Source organism: Lemur catta, chromosome 1, assembly GCF_020740605.2.
Source record: "Lemur catta isolate mLemCat1 chromosome 1, mLemCat1.pri, whole genome shotgun sequence".
In the NCBI taxonomy this organism is placed as follows: domain Eukaryota; kingdom Metazoa; phylum Chordata; class Mammalia; order Primates; family Lemuridae; genus Lemur; species Lemur catta.
In genome coordinates, this window is record NC_059128.1 from 102611865 (window position 1) to 102637550 (window position 25686).

The 25686-nt window shown below is 42.5% G+C and overlaps 1 protein-coding gene across 4 annotated transcripts in view; it reads right to left on the reverse strand.

Moving 5' to 3' along the window:
• The window catches only part of NPTN (neuroplastin), a 66757-nt gene that overhangs the window by 11725 nt on the left and 29346 nt on the right, over nt 1-25686 (reverse strand). For 2 of the 4 annotated variants that reach the window (XM_045531604.1, XM_045531595.1), the window contains exons 1-4: nt 21137-22210; nt 16072-16246; nt 12632-12726; nt 1645-1778 (exon numbers count right to left, since the gene is read on the reverse strand). In XM_045531604.1, the coding sequence (XP_045387560.1) occupies nt 1645-1778; nt 12632-12726; nt 16072-16246; nt 21137-21464 (732 nt within the window). In that variant the 5' untranslated portion in view covers nt 21465-22210. Of the gene's footprint in view, nt 1-1644; nt 1779-12631; nt 12727-16071; nt 16247-21136; nt 22211-25686 lie in introns of those variants that run through there. The other 2 variants (XM_045531618.1, XM_045531612.1) reach the window with 1 other exon arrangement.

Here is a 25686-nt window from a genome sequence, read left to right on the forward strand (position 1 = left end):
TACCCAACCTTTTTAGCACCAGGGACCAGTTTCATGGAATACAATTTTTCCACGGACGGGGTCGGAGAGAGTTTTGGGATGATTCAAGCACATTACATTTATTGTGCAATCAGACCTCTCTGCTAATGATAATCTGCATTTGCAGCTGCCCCCCAGCACTAGCATCACTGCCTCAGCTCCACTTCAGATCATCAGGCGTTAGATTCTCATAAGAAACACACAACCCAGATTCCTCGCATGTGCAGTTTATAAGTAGGGTTCACACTACGAGAATCTAATGCTGCTGCTGATCTGATAGGAGGCGGAGCTCAGGTGGTAATGCCAGCAATGGGGAGAGGCTGTAAATGCAGATGAGGCTTTAGTCACTCATCTGCTGCTCACCTCCTGCTGTGCAGCCTGGTTCCTAATAAGCCACGGACCAGTACCAGTCCATGGCCCGGAGCTTGGGGACTGCAGAGATACGGCATTAAATTGTGCCTGCATTTGAGTGTGGGTATGGCTGAAATGGGAAACTCACAGCCTTCCAAAGAAGAGCTATTCTGTGATGCTTCAAGCTTCATCTTTCAAGAGATGAAAACACCCATTGAGTAACTCCAACCTACTTTGGCTAAAGCTCAAGGACTGTCCTTCCCAGTGACCAGTAGAGAGAAATAGGCATTCCCTCACCATCTCCTTAGAAAACTCAATGGCTTGTTGAACTTTCAAGGGCCTACCCTGAAAATACTCAACTCAGCAGCTTCACCTTTCTATTCCTCATTCTGATTCTCCTTATTAATGAGGAAATCTAGCCACCATTGTTGATGTTGGAGTTATTATTACCACTTGACATTTTATTGTCAAGAGGTAATGAAGTGGGAAGAATGGACTTGAATAAAAAGACTAGATAAAACCCCTGGTTTTGCCACTAATTCACCTTGGTTACTATGGAACCTTTCCAAAGAAGCTGGATTAAATGATCTCTAAGGCTCTTCCTGATTCTGAAGACTGAGAGTCAAAGAAGATGCCTGGAATGGGAGGAATGTATGATACGCCCTCTCACAGAAAAGGTCAAAAAACATTAAATTAGAGAGAAAGTAAGAAAGAGTTTAAGGCTTTAAAACACCCTTTAAAACACGATCAGGAATCATCCCACCAATTGGAAAAGATGTTCTCTTTGAACGTTTCTGGAGCAAATACTGTCAGATTCTCAATATCTAAGGCTGCCCCTGGGCTTCCTCATATTGCCCCAATTCCTTATCAGTATTTTCTGTGTACTGTAATTGCCCTTAATACTATGTCTTCCCAAAAAATAAGACAGGTGCTCTAAGACCACTTCAAGAACAGTATTTTCCTTAGGATAAAGGAACTAGAATAATAGCAAAAATTTATGATTAGGCTTCGTTCTTTCAGCATCCTACCTGAAGGCAAGCAATCTGACCCTTACCAGACAGATACCTTTAACAAATCATGTACAGGGATTTCATGCTGGACAGACTGTCCATGACCTCCAGATTCACAGTGTAAACCAGTTATGACTCTAGAAAGAGTGATCCAAGCCATGCACACATCTGAGGATATAGCTGTTACAGCAACTGGACCAGATGTCTGGGCCTCCCCAGGAGAAACTCCAGCAACCACAGAGACCCAAGGCTGCCTCCTACTCACCATGGGCATACCGTTCTCCTTCTTGCGCCATATCCACTCTGGGTGAGGGTAGCCAACAGACTTGCAGTACATCGTGGCATCCTGCCCTTCATTCTTGTTCTCGCTCCGTTTATGGCCAGTGATGTCAGGAGCAGCTGTGAAAAAGTGTTAGACACAGTTACCATGGAAGCCTACTCTAACAGGATACTAAGGCCCCACCCACTGGCTCAGAGCCCTGTTTCTAATGTAGTCAGTCTTGGCTACATTAGAATATGGCCCACCCTTATATTCAGCTTTCAGAAAGAGCATTTCAGGTCAGAACAGGGTAATGGGACCAACCCCATCCCCTATCCCCACCCACCAAAGCAGCCCCGGCAGATAGCAGGGTTACTAATATGTGAGCTTCTCATGTAGGTGTTCTCCAACCTACTGGAAAAGAACACAGGCCCAACTGCCCTAAATTAAGCCCTCCTTTAAAGAAAATGCAAACACAGGCTATTATCATCCCCTCTATCAATTTAGGTTTTTCTTAAAACACCTGCACTAACAACGATTATGCATCATGTCAAATGTCACACACTCCCTTAAGGAAATGAGAGATCCTAAAATCAAACACCTACAATCAAATCCTATTACAAGGCATGTAAAAACAATAAATGTTTGGAGAAGCTACTTGATGAATAACAATGACCCAGCCTCTCCCAGGGAAGAGGGAATCCAGCAAACTGGTCTTCACAAGGGGAAGAAACGAATGAACAGGAAATTCAACCAGTGTCCCAAGAGCTTTTATACACAGCTTACAGAATCTGCCTGTATACATGATTCACAACAATCTCAATGAACCCAACATAGAGGGAATTGCTAGATGTCCTAGAGGCGCTGGTCTCCTCTGCTTTTAGGGATCACTTAGGAAGAACTAAATAGCACCTGTAGTCTAAAAATTAGGTTAAGTTTTAATGATCTAAGAAGCCTGAGATGGAGGCTAACTCTTTGAACTTAGCCTTCCATTATCTCAACCATATTTTCCACCAATGCCTCACCAGTTACAGTAATCAGAAAGCAATAAAACTCAAAGCAGGCCAGATGTCATTTTGTTGGCAAGATGGGAAAGTGAATTGATACACCTTGGTCCAAATGTCAGGTTTGCTGGTTCTTTAATAATTTGTGCTTCTGTTTTTATACCCATTATCAAATGGAAATAATTCTTGCCCCTGCTGACTTCCCAGTGTTCTTGGATAAATAAGATGTCAAAATATTCACTTTGAGAACTATAAAAGCCTGTAAAATTATATTATATCATGGGCTAATCCCATGTGCCACCTTTAACTGGCTTGGCTTTTCTTGGCTTATACTACTCACAAACTGGTCTTTACATTCATCCTCCACAGGCACCTGGACAAGAGAGTGGAATGGGCAAGGCCCAAGCTGTCTCTGTAACCAGTCCCTGCCAAACCGAGGCCTGCTCAGTGCCACTCAGTGTGAAGTGCTTTCTAGACAGGATGTTACAAAGGAATGTCTTTTTGTTTTTCAAGGGAAAATTCCTTACTACAGAAGCGAGTGGTCGGGCTGGCTCTATCCTGTTCCCACAGCTACTTAGTTAAGTCTCAGGCTTACTGCCCAACCTGGTCACCCTTCCTCAAAGCCTTCTTCAGAAGTCAGAAAATATCCAGCACTTCAAGCAGTGAGCGCCACAGTCATGCAGCAACCAGAACAGCCTCATGCAGGGGGCACAACAAGCAGAGAAGCTACCACATGTTGCCTCCAGCTGTGTTTCATTCATCTGACAAACGTCTGCTGAGCACCCACTACATCCCAGATAAGTCACAGAGAGGTTGGGCAAGACCTTTCTGACAAAGTGAATTTTAGCAAAGTTATGAAGAAAATAAGGGAGTAGGTCACACATATTTGTGGGAAGAACATTCCAGGTAGAAGGAAAAACAAAGGCCTTGAGGCAGGATTGTGCTGATGTACAAGGAACAGCAAAGAGGAGTGTGGCTGGAACACAGTAAAGAGGAGAAGACAGCAGATGAAATCAGGGAGACGGGGGCCCCAGATCATAGAGCAATTTGTGGGCCACCGTGATGACTCTGGCACTTTGCCACATCTGTTGGGAAGCCACTGAAGAATACTAAGTGCAGGTATCAAATGACTTGCATGTTTTAACAGCTCCCTGTGGATACCACGTGGACAATAATTGTAGAGAGACAACAGAGTATGCAAGACGAATAAGGAGGCTATGAGAGTGATCCAGGCAAGGGAGAGGGTCGCTTGGAAGAGGACAGTAGCAGAGGAAGTGGGGAGAAATGGTGAGACTCTGGATATATTCTGTAGGTTGAGTTAATGTTTTTGTTAACGGATTGAATGTGGGCTGTGAAAGAAAAAGGAATAAAGGATAACTCCAAGGTTTTGGCCTGAGTAACTGCAAGAATGGAGTTACCAGTTACTAAGATGAAGAAGACTGCAGAAGAATCAGGGTGGTTTTTTGTTTGCTTTTTTTTTTTTTTTTTTTGAGGGAATAGAGAAATAGTGGTTGTAAAAACCAGGAGTTCAAGGTTCAGAACATGTTAAGGATAAGACAGTCATTTAATATCCACGTGAAGTTGTCAAGTAGGCAGTTGAATTATCAAGTCTGGAGCTCAGGGAAGTGATCTAGTGTAGAGATATAAACTTCAGAAATTAGCTTATATGTGGTACATTTTCTCATTCTCATTCTCCTTTGCCCCAGAGAGAACATCCACTCTGGGTCATTTATTTAACTAACTACAACAGTACTCTGAATTTGGTACTATCAGCTTTTGCTTTAGGGACTCATCCCCAAGATTACAGATCAGAACCACCTAGAAGGCTAAAAGTTGACCAGCCTGAGAGAGAGTAAGACTCTGTCTCTACTAAAAATAGAAAAAATTAGCCAGGCGTGGTGGTGCACTCCTGTAGTCCCAGTTACTCGGGAGGCTGAGGCAGGAGGATCACTTGAGCCCAGGAGTTTGAGGTTGCTGCGGAACTCTAGCCCAGGCAACAGAGGGAGACTGTCTCAAAAAAAAAGGCTAAAAGTTGAGTTCACATATAGCCCTATAACCTCTAAAGTCACTATTCTGAAAGGACCCAGACTTAAAGATCAGGACCTGGGAAAGGGGTAGGGATGGTCTTCACTCCTGCCTTGGTGTGCAGGAGGAGAATATGCTTCCCTTTTCTATTCCTCTATTGTGGTATTACATGCAGGTTTCTACTATAGATGAGAACATGGCCTCAAATGCTACTTATTAGTTTAGCTAACCCCCAATCATTTTTTTGGCCATGTTTACACAGTATAGGCCTACAAGAAATAATTTTCAATGGTTAGATCTCTTGTTGCTTTCTCCTCATCTTACCAAAGACTGAATGTAGCTTAGGAACATCCCCTCTACCTAATGTACTCAAACAATAATGCCCTGATTATTTACACTTGGGATGATGGAAACATTACTAGTACACTAGGCAAAGAGAAAATGAATCCAAGCCACATCACTCTACCCCTATAGGGAGTCATTATAACAACTATCACTTTAGCCTCTGGATCAATGAAAAGGTTTGTCACTTCTATCTTTTACAGTAGCTGCTCAATTAGAATGCCTGTTCCTGCCACTTGCTGAACAGGGCAGTGGACTCATGCAGCAAAGAAGGGAACCAGGCTCTCAGAGCACCTATCAGCAGTGGTCAGAGAGGGGGCCCCTCAGGGCTTAACCACCTATGGTGGTTTGGAAATAGTCCTGCCAGTCCACAAATTCTCCCCTCCTTCAAAAGGTGGTGCCTAATTCCCCTCCTCTTGAGTGTGGGCTTGATATATAATAACGTTTGTGATCCTGAATGTCTCAAAGTAAGTGTCACTTATGACAAGTAACTCAGCCTACAGTAAAACTGCTGACCCCTCAAAGTGATAAGCATTGTATGGTGGACTGAGTTATACCTGCTGCAGCCAGGCACACCAGAGACCTGATAAGAAAGTACAGCTAAAAGGTGGCTGAGATAATGGCTTACAGACACTCCTATGGATGGCCATAAAAATCACAAAAAAACTGACCATGGCTGTGATGCCTACAAAAGCTCTGCCAGCAAGAACTCTGAGGCCACTTTTTCATAGGCAGCTGCTGCTGAAAGCTCTACTGGGAAAAGAGCAACAACTCCTCCCCCACCCCCAACCCCTGATGGTGTTTCAGGAGAAATCCAGAATTGCTGGGTTCATCAGTCAGTATACTGGTCTCTCGAGCTACTCACTGGGGTTCAGTGGCTCGTTCCCCTTCTCTCTTATTACTATCTTTGTGTGCTGAATATATTTACATGATTGTTGGTGTGTGAAAGCCTCACAATAAACCATAAATTCAAAAGCATTTACTTGGCCATTGAATTATTATAAAACCTCCTGGCCCCCTGGTCAGAGTTAACACAATTAGGCTAACTCAAACCTGACACAAGACTGCTGGACTTAGTGACTCCCTTCTAATGAATAAAATAAAGCAGAAGAGTAAAGGTGTGCAACTTTGGAAACTAGTTCACAAAAGGTACTGAAGCTTTTTTCTTGTTCTCTCTTTCTCTTTGTCTCATTACACACCCTGGGGGAGGTTAGCTACCATGCTAGAGGGACACTCAAACAGCCTACGGAGAAGGCTTATGTAATGAGGAACTATGCCTACTGCCAATAGCCACATGAGTGAGCCACCGTGGGAGCGGATCCTCCAGACCTGGTCAGGCCTTCAGATGACTACAGCTCCAGCCAACAGCTTGACTGAAATCTCAGGAAAGACCCCCAGCAAGGACACCCCACTAAGCTGCTCCTTAATTCCCCACCCACAGAAACCGTCAGCCGATAAGTATTGTTTTAAGCCGCTAAGTTCTGGGGTAATTTATTATTCAGCAATAGGTAACAAATATACCAACCAATGAAGCGGACATCACTCCATTTTTATAAGTTGGAAAATTCAAGTTTGGCAAAGTTATTTAATGTCCAGTGGTAAAGCTAGAATCCAAATTCAGGGCTGTCTGAATCCAGAGGCCCTGCTTTTTGTACTTTACCATACTGAGGGGAAAATAAATCAAACTAGAACAGGGCTCACAAAAATAAAAATATACAACATGCACTACTGGTAACTGCATAGCAAACTGCCCAAATGTTATCTTTACTTGTAGATGTACTAGAACACCATAGAGGTGGGACTGAGTGATCTGCCAGACTTTAACTACTCCATATAGTATAATGTAAAAAGCAGAGCTTTGCACTTGAAAACAGAAAAATCTGGACTCCATCAAGGCTCTATTACTCACCACCTGAGTAACCTAAGGCAGATCATTTAAAATACTTTGAGATTCAGTATTCACTTTTGTAAAATGGGGATAATAACTATTTCATAGAGGTCTTATAAAGATTAAACTACATCTCTATAATCATCTAGCACATGGTTGGCGCTCAGGGTCAAAAATAAACATTTAAATTAAGCTACTAGTCAGAGAAAGAAGAGGCAAAGGCTTGGACTCTGTCATTGTTCTAAGAAATCAAAAAGATGCTGATTACTATGTACCCTCCCACTTGCTGATATGAGCAGGACTTTTGTTTGTAACTCTAACAACATTTAATCAGGTCAGATAAATTATGATTAATGACCTATTTTAGTGCCTTACCTTTTACGGGCTTGCCATTTAATAAGAGACTGCTTCACCAGGTCCTGCTGGTCTAAAAGCAGTCTGACCAAACCTTCATATCGTGAAGGAGACAGAGAAAGTACCTCTTACTGCCCTTTAGCCTCTCAGCAGGGCACAGACTGAGTGGCAAGAAGGAAGGGTAGAAGGAACAAAGTAACAAAGAGACCCTTAGAAGAGATCACTGACCCATTTGGGAGTTAACTCACTCTGTAGCCTTGTTAGTCACATATTCTAATCACATTAGTTAATGGATATCCTTCCAGTATCCTAATAAATAGCAGTGCAGGGGTCCCAAAAGAGTCTTAGTTACCCAACAGCACCTGACCCAATTTCATTATCCAGGCAGTCCTGGCCTTTGGCTGAGGACAGATACATGTTCCTCAGTAGCCTCTGTTGCCCAACCTGCCTGCACTGCAAACAAAGCATCCAGCTTCTCTGCAAGGCTGGAGGCCATAGAAACTCGGGCCATGGAGGCATGTTCAGATGCAGCTGATGTCAAATAAAGTTAACAGAATAGACCTGAGAAAGGGGACGGAAGGTACCATTAGGAAAATGAGCTTGGAAACCATTTACTTCCATAACCAACCTCTCATCTGTGTCCATATGAGGGAACCACAGACTGCCAGCACCAAGGAACCTTAAAGATCAACTATGTCATCCTACTTCATCATACACTTGAGGAAGCTGAGGTCCGGGGAAGGGAAGTGACTGGTCAGAGTCACAGAGAGTTTAACGGTAGGGGCAAGATTAGAACTCATTTCTTGTAATTCCCAATCCAAGGGCTTTCAGCTGTTATATATTGAATGCAGCAGCCTGGCTTGGTGCTTAGGAGCAGAGGCTGTGGCGCTATAGTGCCGAGGTGAGAACCCTAGCTCTACCAGTAAACTCTGCCACATTGGGCCAGTCATTTAATTCCCGTAAGCCTCAATTTTCTCACCTGGGAAGTGTAGATAATAATAGCATTTATCCCATAGAGTTGTTAAGAAGGAAAGGAGAAGAACAAGTAATAACCCTAGCATAGTGCCTGGCACACAGTAAGTGAGCAATAATGTTAGCCATTCTTATTAAGGAAGGTCAGGGTAGCACCCAGACAAGAAGAAAAGAAAGAGTAGGTGCAGTTATTTGGGCTAAGGCTGATGTTCAAAATGCTCTAGCAGCTTTAAGATACTATTTTTATGCCTTCAAAGACTTCTCAAGTAGTGGCAATTCTGAGTCAAAACCCGGGTGCTTTGACATCAGCCACATCAGCTCTGACCTAAAGGATGTCACAACCCCTAAGTGTCCTCACCTGTAAACTAGCTGCCTTTCCTGCCTATCAGACAAAGAAAGGACTGTGCATGGTGTGCATGCTGCAAGTGCCGTACAAATGTGACTCTTAGCAATGATAGTCATCATCATCACCACACAGTTGATCTCGGCCAGTCTGGATTTTGATATGTCACTTGTAAGGCATTGTGACAGAGCAGGAAACAGGAAAGCAAAGCAAGGCCACTTGCAGAAATCCTAACACGTAGTCCTAATATTCAAATGTAAAGAAAGCTAAGAAGTAAAGTGGAGAAAAACAAGATCAGTTGTAGCTCTCCACAGCAACCAAAAAATAGAAACTCATTTGAAATGACCAGTGAGCAGGGAGAGATGGCCCTATTAAGACACTGGGTCTAAAGCTTTCGGGGGCTGGGATGTACCTCTCACAAAAGGCAGTGGCATGTTTGTTGCCAAGAATTTGATGCCCACCAAAATTTTTTTCTAAAAGCAACAATAAAACTCAAACTCCTTATTTATTGTATTAATCAAAATGGTTGAGGAATAAAGACAGTGTTTGTTTAGGAGGTATGAGAGGGATTTTCTCTTCTTACTTTGAAAATGATATAGAAATCTTTAATTTTTTTTTTTTTTGCTTTTTTTTTTGAGACAGAGTCTTGCTCTGTCACCCTGGATAAAGTGTCATGGAATCATCATAGCTCACATCAACCTCAAACTCCTGGATTCAAGTGATCCTCCTGCCTCAGCCTCCCGAGTAGCTAGAACTACAGCTGCATGCCACAACACCCAGCTAATTTTTCTATTTTTAGTAGAGACAGGATCTTGCTCTTGCTCAGGCTGGTCTGAAACTCCTGAGCTCAAGTGATCCTCCCGCCTTGGCCTCCCAGAGTGCTAGGATTACAGGCGTGAGCCACTGCGTCTGACCTAATTTGCTTTTTTATGAGCACATTTTTTAATTTTAGAAAAGGAAGGAAAGGGAAAAGAGTAGGACTACAGAGTGAGAAGTTGAAAAATTACAGGGATAGAAAATTTCAACACCTATTCATTCATAAATTCTCTGTGATAAAGTGTAGAGTTTCTGGAAGCCACAGCCTCTCAAGCATCAGAAGGCTGTGGAAAAGATGCCCTCCCCAGTGTCAACTATGTAATAAGTGGATCCTACAGAGGCCAGGCCTTGGGGCAGAGGTCCCAGCCTAGTCACTGCTGTTTCCCCTCTCCTGCCAGCCATGCTCCATCTTCCTCCTCCTCATCTGCTCAGATTGCCTGCCAAATACCTAAGAAATGTAACCCTTAATAGTATCTTCCTGTTTACACTGTGCCTCATTCTTGTCCTTTAGGAAAAAGAGAGAAAAAACCCTACTTCACATGCAAGGCCTCCCCCACTACATGTAGATACTACCACCCTCAAAACTCCTTTCTTGACAGCGATCTAGAGGCTAGGGTTAAAAGCATGGTCACCTCGGGTCTAGACCCAGGCATACATCCCTCTCTCTGATTCCTTCAGCCTTCTTTTCTTTTGTACACACAGGTAACTCAAGATACGGTATTGTGACAGATAATGCCCAGTCCCTGCCTAGGCTAAGTCCTTCACTCCCCACAGTGCTGAGGCCAAATACCACCCCAGAGACGTTCTGAAAGTCAGGAAAAGCCAAATGGGGAAGAAAATGGCTGAGGGTAGAATAGATGCTGAGGAAATACATATGTATGGTCTGAATTATATTCCCCTGAAGTACAGATTCAGTTAAAGCCACAAATAACGAAGATTCTCAGACTCCTTTAAGCTAAAAGGTCACTTACATTCCCCAATCTCTCTGTTCTCAAGTACAACCACCTTTTACCACTCTATTACTCAGCAGATTTTTTAAATCACTACAGCTATAAAAAGATAACTGTCTCTTATCTCCACCCTAGAGGCATTAAGGAAATAAAATGAGGGTTTGTATGAAAATGCTTTGGAATTAACACATACATACGCACCACTCTAAATGCAAGGCAGTTTTTCTATCCCAACCACAATTGGAAGTGAGCCTAGAATATGATCCTGGGCCCACGGCAAATCTTTTTATTAGAAAAAGCCAAATGTTCATAGTCTTTACCAGACACAACTATCCACAACCTGAAAGATAAGACATTAAGCATTTAGCTGTTTTCTATCCAGGTGTTGCGGGGAGGACAGAAAGACTAGAATCCCTTACAAATTTTCTTGAGAGACAAACAATATATCTGTCCGAGGTAGTCACAGAATATGCTTTAGGATTTTTATAAAACAGAATTCTCTCAAGGTCTACTTTAAAACCAAGATACCACCACCTGTCCCATCTTCCTCATGGGGCTGTTAGTACAGTAAAAATGCAACAGGGCACAGTAATCACCTTAAATATGATGCCGTGTAAGTTGTAATTTCCTCTGAAAACACGCCTGGCCTGCAACCTTCTATTCTCTGACCCTCCCGATCACTGCTTCAAATCTGCTGAAAAGAATATGATGAAAAGATGCCTCCAGGGCCACTGAACCCCATCTTCTCAAGTAGCCAAACAAATGGAAAAACCAATTCTGGTTCCACTCCTGAAAGTGCTGCTTGGAAATCATTAACTCCAAATCAGTAACGATTATAGTTAGTCAGTACGTGCAATTGTACGTAATTATCCCTTAGGCCTGGGAGGACAATTAATGAGACACCCCGCTCTTCCCCTCCCTCACCCATCCTGTCCCTGTGTACTTGGACTCTGTGTCAAAGGCTCAGCTAGCCAGGAATGCTGCAGGGCCTCAAGGCTCCTATAGAGTGCAAGTCTCCCCAATAAAGCTCAGCTCACCTAGGCTGGAAAAGGCCCTCGGCTGGCTTAGAGAAAATGTTTTCCCACACCTTTCATCCTCATGTTGAATAAATGTGGCATTCTTCAAAAACAGAGACAAGAAAAGCCACTGAAGAAATCAAATGCCAGGTTCTCTGGCCTGTTGTGACCTGTAACCATCCTGCCTGACTCAACCTCTTCAGGCACTCAGAATTAAATCCGGCAGCTAGACGAGGTAATGGTCATCCTACATCAACTCACAAGTTAAGGCTATGTCACCAAGATACTACTTTCTTGAATTTGCATTTTTAATCTTCCAAATATTTTAAGGAAGACCTAAATATCTATTATATAAGCCTGCCCTTTCTTTTAAATTTATCCTTCCAGCTTCTAGGGATGACCCTACAGATTTAAAGAACAAGTCTGTGTCCTTCCTGAGCAAAATGAAAACACTGAAAATAAAAAACATCAACTCTTCAGTCTGACTTCAAACAGTAGCCCTGCCTCTCCATGGTCATTTTATGACAGTGGAAATAACACAGGATTGGGAGTCAAGACCTGGGTTCTAGACTAGCCCCAGAAAATTCACAAACTCACTATGTGACATAGAGCTACTGGTTTCGCTTTTCTGGGTCTTAGGTACTTCTTTGAAATAACACAGGAAAGTTGAAATTAATGATGTTAGATAGCTCCAACTTTTATGGTTCTATCTGCCCTTTTTTGAAACTGTCTGCTACAGCCTCATCTTTAAGATGTCATGCACCCATAGGGTTTCTATTAAAATTCTAATGAATTAGCCACAAACAGCTTATGTTCACCCTGCACACTGTACTTTCCCAAATCCTGCTGGCCCACTAAAGATCTAAGTAATCATACTTGTGACGCACTGTTCTAATTACATAAGGTTGAGCCATATGAACTGCCAACATTCAAACATTTTTAACATACAAAAATGACAATTTCATATAGTTCAACCTACTATATTAACTTATTTATTTCTGCTAACAAACTCATGAGGTAAATACTGTTGATATCCTCATTTTACAAATGAGGAAACAGAAGCATGGAGAAGACAGTAACTTGCCAAGGTCACACAGCTAGTAGATGATGGGGTTTGAATTTAAACCTAGACAGCCAGGCTCCCAAGCCTGTGGTCCTAACCATAACATTATATTGCCTCTTGAAATGGAAACAAGAAGAGCTTGAACGCTCAGAGCCCAGACCAAGATAATATCTTGGAAGGAGAGGGAGAGGCTCCCATCACAGCCTTTGTTGGGTTGTACCTTTCACTTCGATGGTGGCATTTGCTTTAGGAGCGCTGACAAAGTGATATACACAGTGGTATTCGCCTGAATCCTCAGCTCTCGGCTTACTGATCCTGCAGAGATGAGAAGAAAAACCAAGTGAGGAAACTGAGAATGATCAAAATATACCACAAAAGGAAAACCAAAGGAGCAGTCAGGGACCCTGCTCTCCAAATCCTGCCCCTTAATGCAACTCATCTCCCCCTAACTAAAAGTAAACCGCCCCGCCCCTCCCCGTGCATCCCAAAACATTAATGCCTTACTCTTTCCTGGGTGCCAGGAATACAAAGATGGAATGGCACACTGTCTCTAACCTTAAGATGCTCTGGTCCATTGGGAGAAACAAACTGCAAAATATGTAATCAAAATAGAGGGCTGTACAAAGTACTACAATTTATACTAAGATATAGAGGATGGAACCATAACTGAAAACTTCTTGCTCATCTCATGGTTCTAGTCAGATAAACAAGAACAGAAAACAAAAAACCACAAGCTTTTTCTGAACTTCCCTAAAGACCTTGTTTTGGTAGTCCCGCTCTTCCTACTCTGTATTTTAGTAGCATGTTTTCAATAAGTCTACTCAGTAACAGGACCCAGATATAGCTTAAAACAAAAAACAAAACAAAACTGCCATTAGAGCATCACCACAGAGATGCAGCTAAAAGCCTTATCATCAGCTCCAGCACCTGCATGATCTGGTCCCTGCCTACCTCCCTAGCCATATTCCATGCCACTTTCCAGCCCTTCTGGTCTCTTTTCAGTTTAATGTGCCAAATTTGTTCCTACCTCAACAGCTTCACACAGGATGCTCCTTTACAAAGAATGTTCTTCCCATCACTTGTAGCCTACCTAACTCCTCTTCCATCAGGTCTTGGCTGACATGTCACTTTGTCTAGCCTCAATCTAAACTTCATCCCCCTCCACTACATTCGCTCTCACACTACCCTGTGATTTTTCATAGTACTTATCACAACATATGATTATACATTTATGTGATTGCTTTATTAACGTCTGACTTCCCAACAGACAAAGTTCTAAGTGGGTAGGCACTATCTGGTACACGATTCTACAGCCAGCACCTTGCCTGGTGCCTGGAATACAGGAGGGGAATGAATAAACAAACAAATGAATGACCGAAGGAATACAAACTCAGAGTGAACAGCTGTGCACAGATCCAGACCAAGTTAAACAGAGTGACAGGAAGAACTGTAAGAAGTGTGTATGGCCACAACACTTTCTTTGAATCTCACACGGTGATCCCAAACAAGCTTTTTGTCCCGAGGGCCAACTTCGTATCAGTTCAGTATACTTCGGCCTACACGCATACACATCAAACACATGCAGAAAGGTTGGTGAGTAATTACAGAAAACAGAGAAAGACAGCCTTGAGATTAGAGAATTAAAATTTACATAGGGCTGGGCACCTGCTCTTTTGCTTAGTGGTTAAAATATGATACTTGTGATGGTAGAATCTCCACTGTACTATTTAATGTCTGAGAAAAACTCCTCAACTGGACCACTGACTGGCACCATGCATATTCATCTTACTGCTCATTTCAAAAAGGAAACACAGGTTAAGAGACTATGAATGAGAAAAGACATAGCCTGTCTCCAGGACTGTGTCAGCAAATCCATGGCAGCATAGTGTTCTAGGAGGAGCAGTCAAGATGTCTTTTTAATTTGACACAATGCCTCTTCTTAAATCAACATGCTCCCAGTAGAAAAACAGACACAAGTTAACTGCTCTTGACAGCAAGTGTTCCAGAGTTTGAGGGAGGAGCAGCAGCTATATCTATCTTCAGCGTTTAAACCAACTTTAAGTTCCTTGAAAAATATTTGGTAAGATATCTCCCACTCTTGAGGCCATGCTTATGGGCTCAAAATCTCCCCACACCATTCCCTTGGGCTAGCTATTATGAAGAAACTGAAGAAAATGGAAATGTCCCACACAGGCTGAGCAGAGGCAGGGTTCTGAAATTGGGCCCATGGCTGACTTATTAGGTAGCCCAAGGGACTCATCAGTTGTTATCCCACAAAATGTGGAATCCCAGAAAAACTCTAGGGATGCAGAATACCCCAGGAAAACTTCAAATAAGCTGAGAAAAAAAAGCAGGAAAAGCATTTTATAAAGTCAGGCTGAAACTTTATGAAGTTACAGCTCAAAGCTTTGTGGGCAACAGTACAAGACCCAAGAGAAACATGACTGGGTGTCTGTAACTTTGAAAGAAGTACTATAAAAAGCAAACCTGTAAAACTAATGGACAGACCAAGAATAAATGCCTTTCAATCTATCCAACATCTTTATTTGATTAACCCTTTCCCAACTAAGAGGATATAGCTGAGGCTATATTTCCAACTTTATATCAGAAGAAACTACAGTGGAGATAGGTTAACTTGCCACTGAGTAGTATGGCATAGCAGAAGAAAAAAAAAAAAAAAAAAAACACCAATTCTAGAAAAATTTCTAACAAGTCAGAAGACCTGGAACCTAGCCTTGGTTCTGGAATTTATTAGATATAGAATTTGGCTCTAAACCAGCCAAGAGTTACTCTTTGAGTCTTAGTTTCCTGGCCTGAGAAAAAGAGAGGGGCCCAGGAATTCAAGTAGATCAATTAAATAAGGGAGTAAAAAGATCTCATTGCTATAAAACACCATAGAATGTTCTTGCTACTACCGGGTACAGAAGTTTTCCTGGTCTCACTCCAGTCCTCTCTGTCTTTGTACTGACTGCATCAACCTACCACACAAGATTAGCTGATGCTTTTTCAGATTAGTTTTCAACCAGGAACAAATTATTCTGAAAGGTGAGGTGTCATGTGTTCTAGATATCCCAAAAAGCCCCAGATCTTTGGGTGCTGGCAATAGCCAGCAAATATTCTCCTTTCTTCAAAGGATATTTCCAGGCTACCATCCTCACTCCAGATCATTAAAGAGCCCTGTATCTGCTGGTCCTTATCAGGTTTACGGTGATATTAAACACTCCTAAAAGGCAATTCACTAGGAAATCTATCCAGTGGCAAGATCATTTAGGAAGATGTCTTGCTCTAATAGTTTCAAAGCAGACTTCAATCTGATTCCTCAAACCACTGGATTAAGGTAAGACACTGCATTCTAATTGCACCTCTCTTCTTGACTAGCATTGTTACTCTGAGCAAATCATTCTCTCATGCCCTCAGTTTCTTTAATATCACAGTGAGGGGATCATCTATGGCTCTCAAATCTGTCTGCTCATCAGAATCATCTGGAAATCTTTTATAGATTCCTGGGCCTTATGCCAGGATTAGACTGGATTAGACTCTCCAGGGAAGGACCAAATATATCTCATTTCCCTCCCACATGGCATAATTATGCATCATGAATGTTGAGTAAGCTCAGCCACAATCCCTCCCATCTTCCCAGGAGCTGCTAGCCCCTCTCACCTGTATTCCATGTTGCTGGCATTCTTACGAGTGGCAGTCAGTTCCACCCCATTCTTTGTCCAGTAGCTGTATGTAAGGGTGTGAGAGCTGGAGGTGAGGTTACACTGCAGGGTGACGGGGAGAGCAGGAAGACTATCTCGAATAACGATCTCTTCACTGGTGACAATCCTTGGCTCTGTAATAAGAGTACACAATGATAGGGGGCAATAGCCTTCCATCCTCTGCAGCCCTGGCCTGAGAGTTGGATGGGGTAGGAAGGGGAAACTAGAAGAAGAGGGAGGGCAGACAGGACCACATGAGGAATTTCACTTTACCACTTTGGAGGAAGTCAAGAAAGGAAAAACGATGATTATAAGCAAATGACCACTAGCGCAGACAACAGCCTGAAGACCAGTTGGCCTAGACGTGAAAGAATGGGAGCATTACAGGTATTTTACTGGCAACAAACCACTTATGCTTTTGAATACCACCTTTTTATGATATAAGAACCACCCACCGAGTCTGCTTCAGTTAGAAAACCAGGCTCCACCTCCCAGTTCTGAAGACAAAGGCAACATCATTTACATAACTAATAAACTCCCTATGGGCCTTAGAACAGTGATAGGTATAATTAGATAATACATGTATGGCTTTTCCCACACTGAAGTGTTAAACCTATGGCAAGCCAGCCATGGCCATCATTTATGCAGAAAAAGATAGCATAGATCCTAAATGCAAACTTCCTATTGGAAGTCTCTTGCATTTTCCAAATTTTGCTAAGGCAAAATTCTTAAGGAATTATCAGTTCTTCTCTCCAGCCCATATTTATTCCCAAAACAAAATTTTTCTCAGAATTGCACTTTAAAACACATTCTATTCCAAGATAATATAACTACAGTGCAATATGTGTTGGTATTAGGGCTCCTAGAATTGTAGCTTAGAGTTCGCTGAATCCCACTCTATCGAAAAGTGAAATAAATTGTGCAAGGCCATAAATATTGGTGGCAAAGCTGGGCCTAGAAGACACATCTGACTAAATTCTCTATCCCTGTCCGACCCCAACCCCCACCCCACCTTCCACCCTAGGGCAAGGCATATACTTCACCTTCTGGTTCTATCCTGGGCTTAGATATCTAACCTGGGATCACTAGTGTATAAAAATAATCTGAGTCAAATATTATAATATATTGGACAGAAATTTTTTAAGTCATATTCTATCATTCCTGCAAGTTTCATCTTTAAATCACTCTGAGATCCATCACTATATTAAAGTCAAGATGTTTCCATGTTTGTTATTTGTCTTTTCTTGTTGTTTTGTCATTAATTTTTTTCCCAGGATTAGTTTTTTCTATTTTTGGTCATTTTCAGGTGAAGTTTAAACTGATCATCTTTTTCACCCACAATAAGGGATATTTGCTCTTTTATTTTCTTCCAATTCTTTCTCAGAAATCCTTGACTGACTTCCCACTTTCCTGTATCTGGCTACTTCCTGTCTACAACTGCACAGCAGCATCCCCTCACCATTTTATGTAATACAGTGCTGACCGTTAACTCTTGAGAACGGAACTCTCTCCCTCCATTGGAACTAAGGTTTGTTTGCAGTTTAGGGAGGAGGAAAGGACAGAGACATCATGGGATACTTGGAAAATTTAATGCCTTAAGGACTTCCTGACCAATGTAACATTTCTGACTGTAGAGTCAGTACCTTCAGAGAAACTTGTACTAAAGCAAATCCTTAAGTTTGCTCAATTAACGAATTGGTTCTAACTATTTTCCAACTCTGGCAAAAGGATAATGGTTATCTTCCATTCAGCACTGGTCCTTATCAGTAACATCAAACAGGGTCTCTATGTACAGATAATGGAGGCATAGCAGCCACTAAGACAGAAGCAGATGCATGTAAACACGTTAGCGCAGTGGTGTCCCATGGTTTCCAAGACACACTGGACAGAAGCCAAATCCCTGGGCCTTAAGAAGTCGAGCAGAACGGCTGCAAACCCTGCAATGGAAGGCGCACACACACCATCAATCAGCAGAAAGCATCACAATTCCAAGAAAAATCAAAACCAAGCAAAAACAAAAGTGAAAAAGATAGAACCAGTACTCCACAGAAGAGAAATTAAAAAAATATAAAGGCAACATTAAAACCCAAACACACTGTTAGGTTTTCACTGAATTTTTATTAACCAATTTCATTTTCTGTCCCGCTTAGGACTTTCTGGCTCTTCCTCTCAGATTGCACTGAGAAAGGGTGAACTCTGAGAATGAGGCCAAGAGCTTCCAGATGTTTAAATAAATACAAGGAGGCCAAAGTAAATGCTACTCTTACCTGTGGCGATGCAAATGACCACTGCAGCTCAGGGAGATTAAGAAGCTGATGAAAGCAACCTGGTAGACTTTCTGCCAAGAATTCTTGGAAGGCAAAGGAAAACACTTTTTCTCTTAAGTGTTAAAGATCCAGGAGAGTCAGCTGGGAGCAAGTGGATAATTTCAATAGGTTTAAATATGATTCTGTACCATAGGAGGGTTGTGGGGTAGGGTAACCTGCCTCCTGTGATTGCTGTGTACGAAAACTAGTGTCAGACCAATTCCTTGGCCATGGTGCCACATCTGCATTCTGCACCAGGACGAAGGTGGGACTTTTAGTTCTGTGGCCAAGCACTGCCCAGTGAAGTCCAAGAGAGATGAACATTCAGGAGAAGCTCAAACATTTTTACCTGCCACTGACTCCTAGTTAGAAGCAGCAGGTAGGAGACCCTTACCCTAGCCATCATGCGTATGTAAAGAACATGCTATGGCCATAGAGATAACCCTAAAATCTGGGCACATTTCTCTTCCTGCCTTGCAATACTCACGGAGCTTTGGGGAAAGTACTGCCAGGAGGTCATTGTTAGATAGAAGACCTCAACCTCTCCCTGGAGGCAATGTCTTTGGGAATGCTGAGATCATAAAACAATCCAATTAGAGTTGAATCCAGGGTGCTTTAAGGAAACAAACAAACAAACAAAAAAAACAACAGCAGCAACCTCCTGGCTCTCCAAAACAGCTAATTAAGGTTAACTGACTGATGGGGAAGTCTGGAGAGAGACTGACTAGCCAGGCTTTGGGTTTAACCACATGCAGACAACCATAAGTTAGGAAATTGTTTCTAAGCAAACTAGGGAAATGCTGGGTAATCTTGGGATTGGTAGGTAGGTCCCCAAAGCCTCCTCTTTTTCTAGCCCCCAAGCATGGTCTTTCTAGCTATGAGTCAGGCTCCTGGAAGTACAAGTACCAAATGCCCAGCCCAGTCCATGCCTCTAAACTTCTGCAGACCTCTGTGGCCATTTGGATAATTCTGATTTTATAAGGAAAGGAGCAAGGGAGCAGGAAAAGGAGGCGTGCAAGGGAAAAAAATTGTTTTTTTAAAAAAAAGAAAGAAAGAAGAAAAATTACTGGGTTAATGTTCCCCATTTTCACATAGACAAGGTTTTTTCTTTTCCCCTTTCCAGAAGCAGGTTCTCTGATTCAACAGTGCCAACTGCAGCAGCCTCTCCCGTCTCTGCTCTACGGGCTCTTTTTTTTTTCCATAGGGATCTCTGAGTAGCCACAAAGAACAGACACTAATTTGCTATTTTCCATATAAGTATATAAATTCAAGGCCAATGTCATATTACTTCCTGTGTTACCACCAAATTCCTCATAAAACTAGCATTTTACTATTTTCACTTACTCTAAATTGATCAGCTCTTTAAGAACTGGCTATAGGTCCCTCACTGAATCCTTGAAGAAGGTGAAAAACCCAGAGGATCTTTCCACTAAATAGAGAGTGCCCCCTCAATTATAACCAGGTCTGACATGGGGCTAGAACTCTTCTTGGCCACGAAGAGCACTGGTTCTGTGGTGGCTTCTCCTTCCCACTTTCTTCTCTTTCAAGAAAGAAGTGGCCACAAAAGCTCCTGTTGTTACATGTCTCACTTGTACCTTCTATAATAGATGAAGGGGAAGATTCTGAGCCAGCTGCTCAGCTCACCTTATCACTGAGAGGAAGAGGGCTGGAATTTAGTTTCCTCTTTTTTCAAGACACAAAGAAAAAGGCCAATGTGAATGGCTTCCAAACCATTTCTGGGGTTGCCATTCTCCGGGATGAGGAGCCCTGTGCCAACAGTCAGTCATCAAACTGTGAACAGGAATCAGATACAACTCAGACTTTGAGATAGCGTGATGGGGTTTTAAAAAAAATATTTTGCAGCTTAGTGTCACCTGGCTCCTAACAGCAAGACATATGGAGGAAATCTCAGGCTGCTGCTTTTAAGAACAGGAGAGTGAATGGGCAGGCCTGGTGAGGAGTATACTGCTGCAGTGGAGGGCTAGTATCAGAGAAGCACATGCCACTGTTTTAGAAAAGAAAAAGAGCTGGAACTATGGAAGTATCCAAGCTTACATGCCACCCAACAACCAAAACACACCACCACACTGCACCCATGGCAACATTCCCATCACAGAACAGGATGACACCAGGTCACAGTGAGGGAAGAGGCTGGGCAGACACAAACTCAAAACCAGAGGTGAAGGCAGCTACTCAGAGAGCTTCAAACAGATGAACAGAAGAAATAAAAAGTAGTTAGATTGGGGAGAGAAACAAAAATGGAAAGGCACCAGAGAAGAAATCAGCAAAAAGATAGCAGGAAACCTACTACAAAATCAAAAGGGGAGGGAAAGAAACAATTTCAACACTACCCTCCCTTTAACTGCCTGGTTTTTTGAGTTTTAAAGTTTTTTTAACCTCCCCAGTTCTCCCTCCCCACCTTTCCCCAACGCAGATGAATTTGGACAGTCACGGATTTCCTCAAGTTCTTTGTTCCTGAGAAGAAAGACACAGAGAAGGGTTGGGGGACAATGGAGGCAGAAAGCACGGCAGAGAAGAAAAAAAGTTGCCACAGATGTTTTCATACACTACAACCAAAAGGGTCGTGGGTTTGAAAAAACGAAGACAAGGGGTGGGGTGAGCGATCATACTGGGGAAGAGGGAAAGGAAGCAGAAGGGAAGGGTCATTGGGCCACCTCTAATGACTACAGTACTACTACTGTAGGGTGCTGGACTCACTCTGAAGGACGCTTATGGTGGCCTGGGCTCGAATCCATGTTATGGAGGGGTTTTGCCTCAAGTCATTCCTCTTGGGGTCGTTGCTGGCCCTGCACTCGTAAGTCCCAGAGTCCTCCAAGGTGAGCCGGGTTATTCTCAGCACACTCACGCCGTTTGACCCGTAGGCGGTGTTTACGGTGACACGGCGCTTCCGAGCACCGTCCCACAGCTGTCTGAAAGACTCTGCCCGGTTGACTTCTGCGTACCACCACTGGATCTCTGGCGTGGGGCTCCCGACCACGTCACAGTACAGCTCAAAGGCGTCCCCCGTGAGCTTAGTTTCTGACATGGGCGACTTGACAAACCCAGCTAGAGGGAGGGGGAGCAGGAATGCAGTGACAGGCCAATCAGAAAAAAAAAGAATCAACAGGTGTTAATAGTAATTTAAAGAAAAGAAAAGAAAAGAAAAAAGCAAATGAGTTGCAAAGAACAAAAAAGGATTCATTTTTAAACTATAAAGAGACAGTAATAGCAATTCATACAAGCTCTTAGAAGAAGAACCACCCTGGGAAGCTTATGAAGCAAAGGCAGGCTAATTACAAGCTGGGGCAGCCCAGGTGCTGGCCAGGCAGAAGCAAGCCCACTAGAAAGCATTTTAGCAATGGGCCCAGCTGGTGGGAATGAGAAAGCCTCAGGTCTTGGGAAAAAGCCTCTTTTCTTAGAACACAAACCATTCATTACCTTTTCAAGCTCAGGCAAGTGATGAAAGATAACCGGAAGTGGCAGTAGGTTTATATACCAAGTCAGGATCTCTTTTTTGGATGGGTAAACACTGTTAGAGATGCAATGTCTCTTGCAAGCCTCAACAAGAAGTACTAACTGAGCTACTGGTGCCTTCTCTTGGGATTTAGAGTCCAAATTTCAACTGAAAGTGTAGCAAATTTCTCTCTCATGCAGGACCCTATCTTGAGTTCAGATTAGACTTTCTCCACCTCCTATTCTTCCCTGGGACTACGGCAACCAACCAACCCAGTTGTCTGTGATTAGGCAGCCTCTACCTGAATGTAGACCTTTAGACTCAGGAGAACAGGACAGTCTGTATTTCACACCACAGTGAGATACTCTGGGGGTCAGCTCAGGAGTGGGACCAGCAGCACCAACAACCCAACTCATCACCAGCCAATGGAGGGTCTTATGCCCTCCATAATCCCATAAATATATATAACTAGAAAAATCTTCTGAAAGGGAGTTGTAGAAATAACCATGGTATACTTCACAGGCTCTATATAGTTTAGTTGCCTGGCTACTAGAAGCCAGCTCAAAAAGAATGAGAAATGTATGCTGATTAATTAAACTAAACTTTAGGGTGAAGGCCAGGCCTCAACCAACACTGTCAGGGACTGCCCAGGAATTAAGGCTGATGCCTACCTCCACTTGCCCATAATTTGCTTGAGGTTACACTTCCTCAAGACAAAGCGGAAACAGCAGAAAAAGTGTAAAAAAAAATCCAGGCTTTGGCACGGTGCGGTGGCTCACGCCTGTAATCCTAGCACTCTGGGAGGCAGAGGTGGGCGGATCGTTTGAGTTCAGGAGTTTGAGACCAGCCTGAACAAGAGCGAGACCCCGTCTCTACTAAAAAATAGAAAGAAATTATCTGGCCAACTAAAATATATGTAGAAAAAATTAGCCGGGCATGGTGGCGGGCGCATGCCTGTAGTCACAGCTACTTGGGAGGCTGAGGCAGTAGGATCGCTTAAGCCCAGGAGTTTGAGGTTGCTGTGAGCTAGGCTTATGCCACGGCACTCACTCTAGCCCAGGCAACAGAGTGAGACTCTGTCTCCAAAAAAAAAAAAAAAAAAAAAAAAACTCCAGGCTTATTTGAAATCTTGGAGTTGGGTCCACAGGTAACAAAATCACAGTGCAAGCATACTCTTTCTTACCCATTCACTCCACCTGGGATTCATTCAGCATTTCTACCAATTCAGGCAGTGTCCTAAGGTACAGGGTAAGAAAGAGGGCACTCAGTGGCTTGGCAACTTCCCTTGGGAGATCTGGAGCATAAGCCAAGCCAGTCCCTCTGCAGTGAGCAGTGAGGTCAGGGTCTGCCAACATCAGACTAAGAACATCCCAGAGGAGAGTAAGAACTAAGTGAAACAGTTTTCCTACAGTCCAGAAGCCAAGGATTTAACAGGACTAGCTAAAAACGGAGGTTGCTAAGTGGAAAAATTTCTGTTTATATTCATAGTTGTATTTGCCTATGGAGATAAACCCCACCCCATGGATCTAAGAATGTGAAGGGAGATAACATATTTACTCAAGCAGAGATCAAGACTTCCAAATTCATACTAGACTTTCAATTCCTGAAACTTTTAGAATCTGAGGAGCGCAGGAATGCTGTGATTAACAGACTCAGACTAAATGTTCTGCCTTTAATACACCATTCTAAAACTACCTCTTCAGATTCAACAAGTCTTGTTCCCTGTGAGGAAATATCTACCAGAGGATCCAAGAAACCAAACAATGTCATTCTCAAACGCAGAAGTTTTAGAATTACAGAAAAGAGCCCCCAAGTCCCTGTATAAAGAGCTGAGCTCACTGCCAAATAAAGCGGTATCCAAGGAGCCATGTCTCAGTCCATCTCACAAACTGCCACCTGTCCACCTGTCAAAGTCGATGCCAGCTAATACAAAGGCAGAGGTAAAGGAAGCTGGTTTCACTCATTTTTCTACTGGTTCAGTCATCAAAGAAAACTGGATATCAGTAAATCCCTGGAATGCAGTAATAATATTACTCTGTTTTAATCATATTCTTGACCATAAAAGGAAATCACAAGTGGTCTTATTATCACATTCTCTGTGAACTTGGGGAGTTTACAGCCTCTCAAATGCTGTAATTATGCACTTGTTTATGCCCTAAAACTGTTAGTGGACTTGTTTTGTATTTTTTTTCCTTCCTCTGAATTGCACTTCAAAGCAGGCCTATTTCTCAACCTCTTGACCACATTCATGTAAAAAGGATGCCTGCAAAAGTATGTTCAGAACCACCAAGAATCCATCCAATTTCAGTGTAACCCCAAATCCCAATGCCACACAGTTCAAAGGTAGCTGAGAAACAGTCTAAACAACATGATTCCCACTGCACAGAACTGAGCAAGTCATTCAGCCTGATCATAACACCCGAGGCAAGGCTCTTGTTAAGGAGGAATGAATGCTTGTCTGAGTCAGTTCAATTTTCTACCTGCACTGAGGACAATGGGATCAAGACAAAAATGTTCTTTGAATTAGTAAATTATATGCTGTATATTTAAACAAATTTATTTAAAATCAACATTAAAAATCCTTTAAAATACCAACAATGGACATCTTCCTGTGCTTTCTTTGAAAGCCATTATTATTACACATATATGTAAACAGGTAACATTTCCTAAATTTGTGTTGTTATATGTTAGGCAATGTGCTAAGCACTTTATATTTATTATCTCATTTAATCCTCACAACTGCCTTAAAAGATAGGTGCCATTACAATCCCCACAAAGATGTGGAAACTAAGGTCCAAAAATTTAAATATTTTCCCCACAGTCACAAGCTAATAATGAAAGTCTGCCCTGGAATCCAGATGTGTCCAAAGCAAAGCATGGTTTCTTTTAACACTTTCTACAACCGCAGTCAATATGTCTTACTAGGCTAGAAAAGTTTTTATAGTTACTTAAAAGTTGAAGTTACGCTTTGTCACCACTTAGTTTAATAAACTAATTAATTCCTGGCCACAAAAAGCCAGGAACCCTCCACTGGAATATGCAACACACTATGATCACTAACTCCTTAAAATTAAAACCTTACTAAAGAATGGAGATAGAGGAGCATAGGATGAAAAGAGTTCCTAAAGCAACTGGGGAAGGTGAGGGATGAACAGGGAGAAAACAAAAGAAAAGCCTGTTCTGAGGCAAGACTGCCCTTAGTTCTGATGATTTGAAAGCCCTGCTCTTAAGGAGGCTAGCTTCAGAGAAGGAAGGAGTTTAAAAGACATTACAAACATTTCTCTGGTGATGTAGCCAAATTAGTAAAGGGCAGCATCTAAAATTTTTATAAAACTTTACATTTGCAAAGTGCTTCCACATACACCACATCTCATGTGTTCATAGTGCAGATGCAGAGACAGGTTCATGAACTGCCCAAGATCACTTAGGCAGCTTGTCCTGCGTGGGGCTGCGACTAGAACACAGGTCTACAGCTCTTAGTCTAGGGCTCTTTCCAATAAACCATACTGCCTCTAAACAAACCAACTAGGGGATTCCTTGATAGCTGAATACTCATCAAAAATCATGAAAACAGATCTATTTTCCCTCCAAACAGCAGGGGAAAGAAAGAAAAAACACCTCTTTACACAGTACTGTGAAATCACAATTAGCAAGGGAAAGTTATTAGCAACCATCCACCTCATTATCCATCCAAAATTAACTCCAATTCAGGAAAAGAACCAGCTCTCGCAGCAGTAGGAGGTAGGCAGCTCAGAGCCTGACTCACTGCCCTGTCTTCATTACCAAGGGCTTTTAAACAATTATGTGCCCTCAA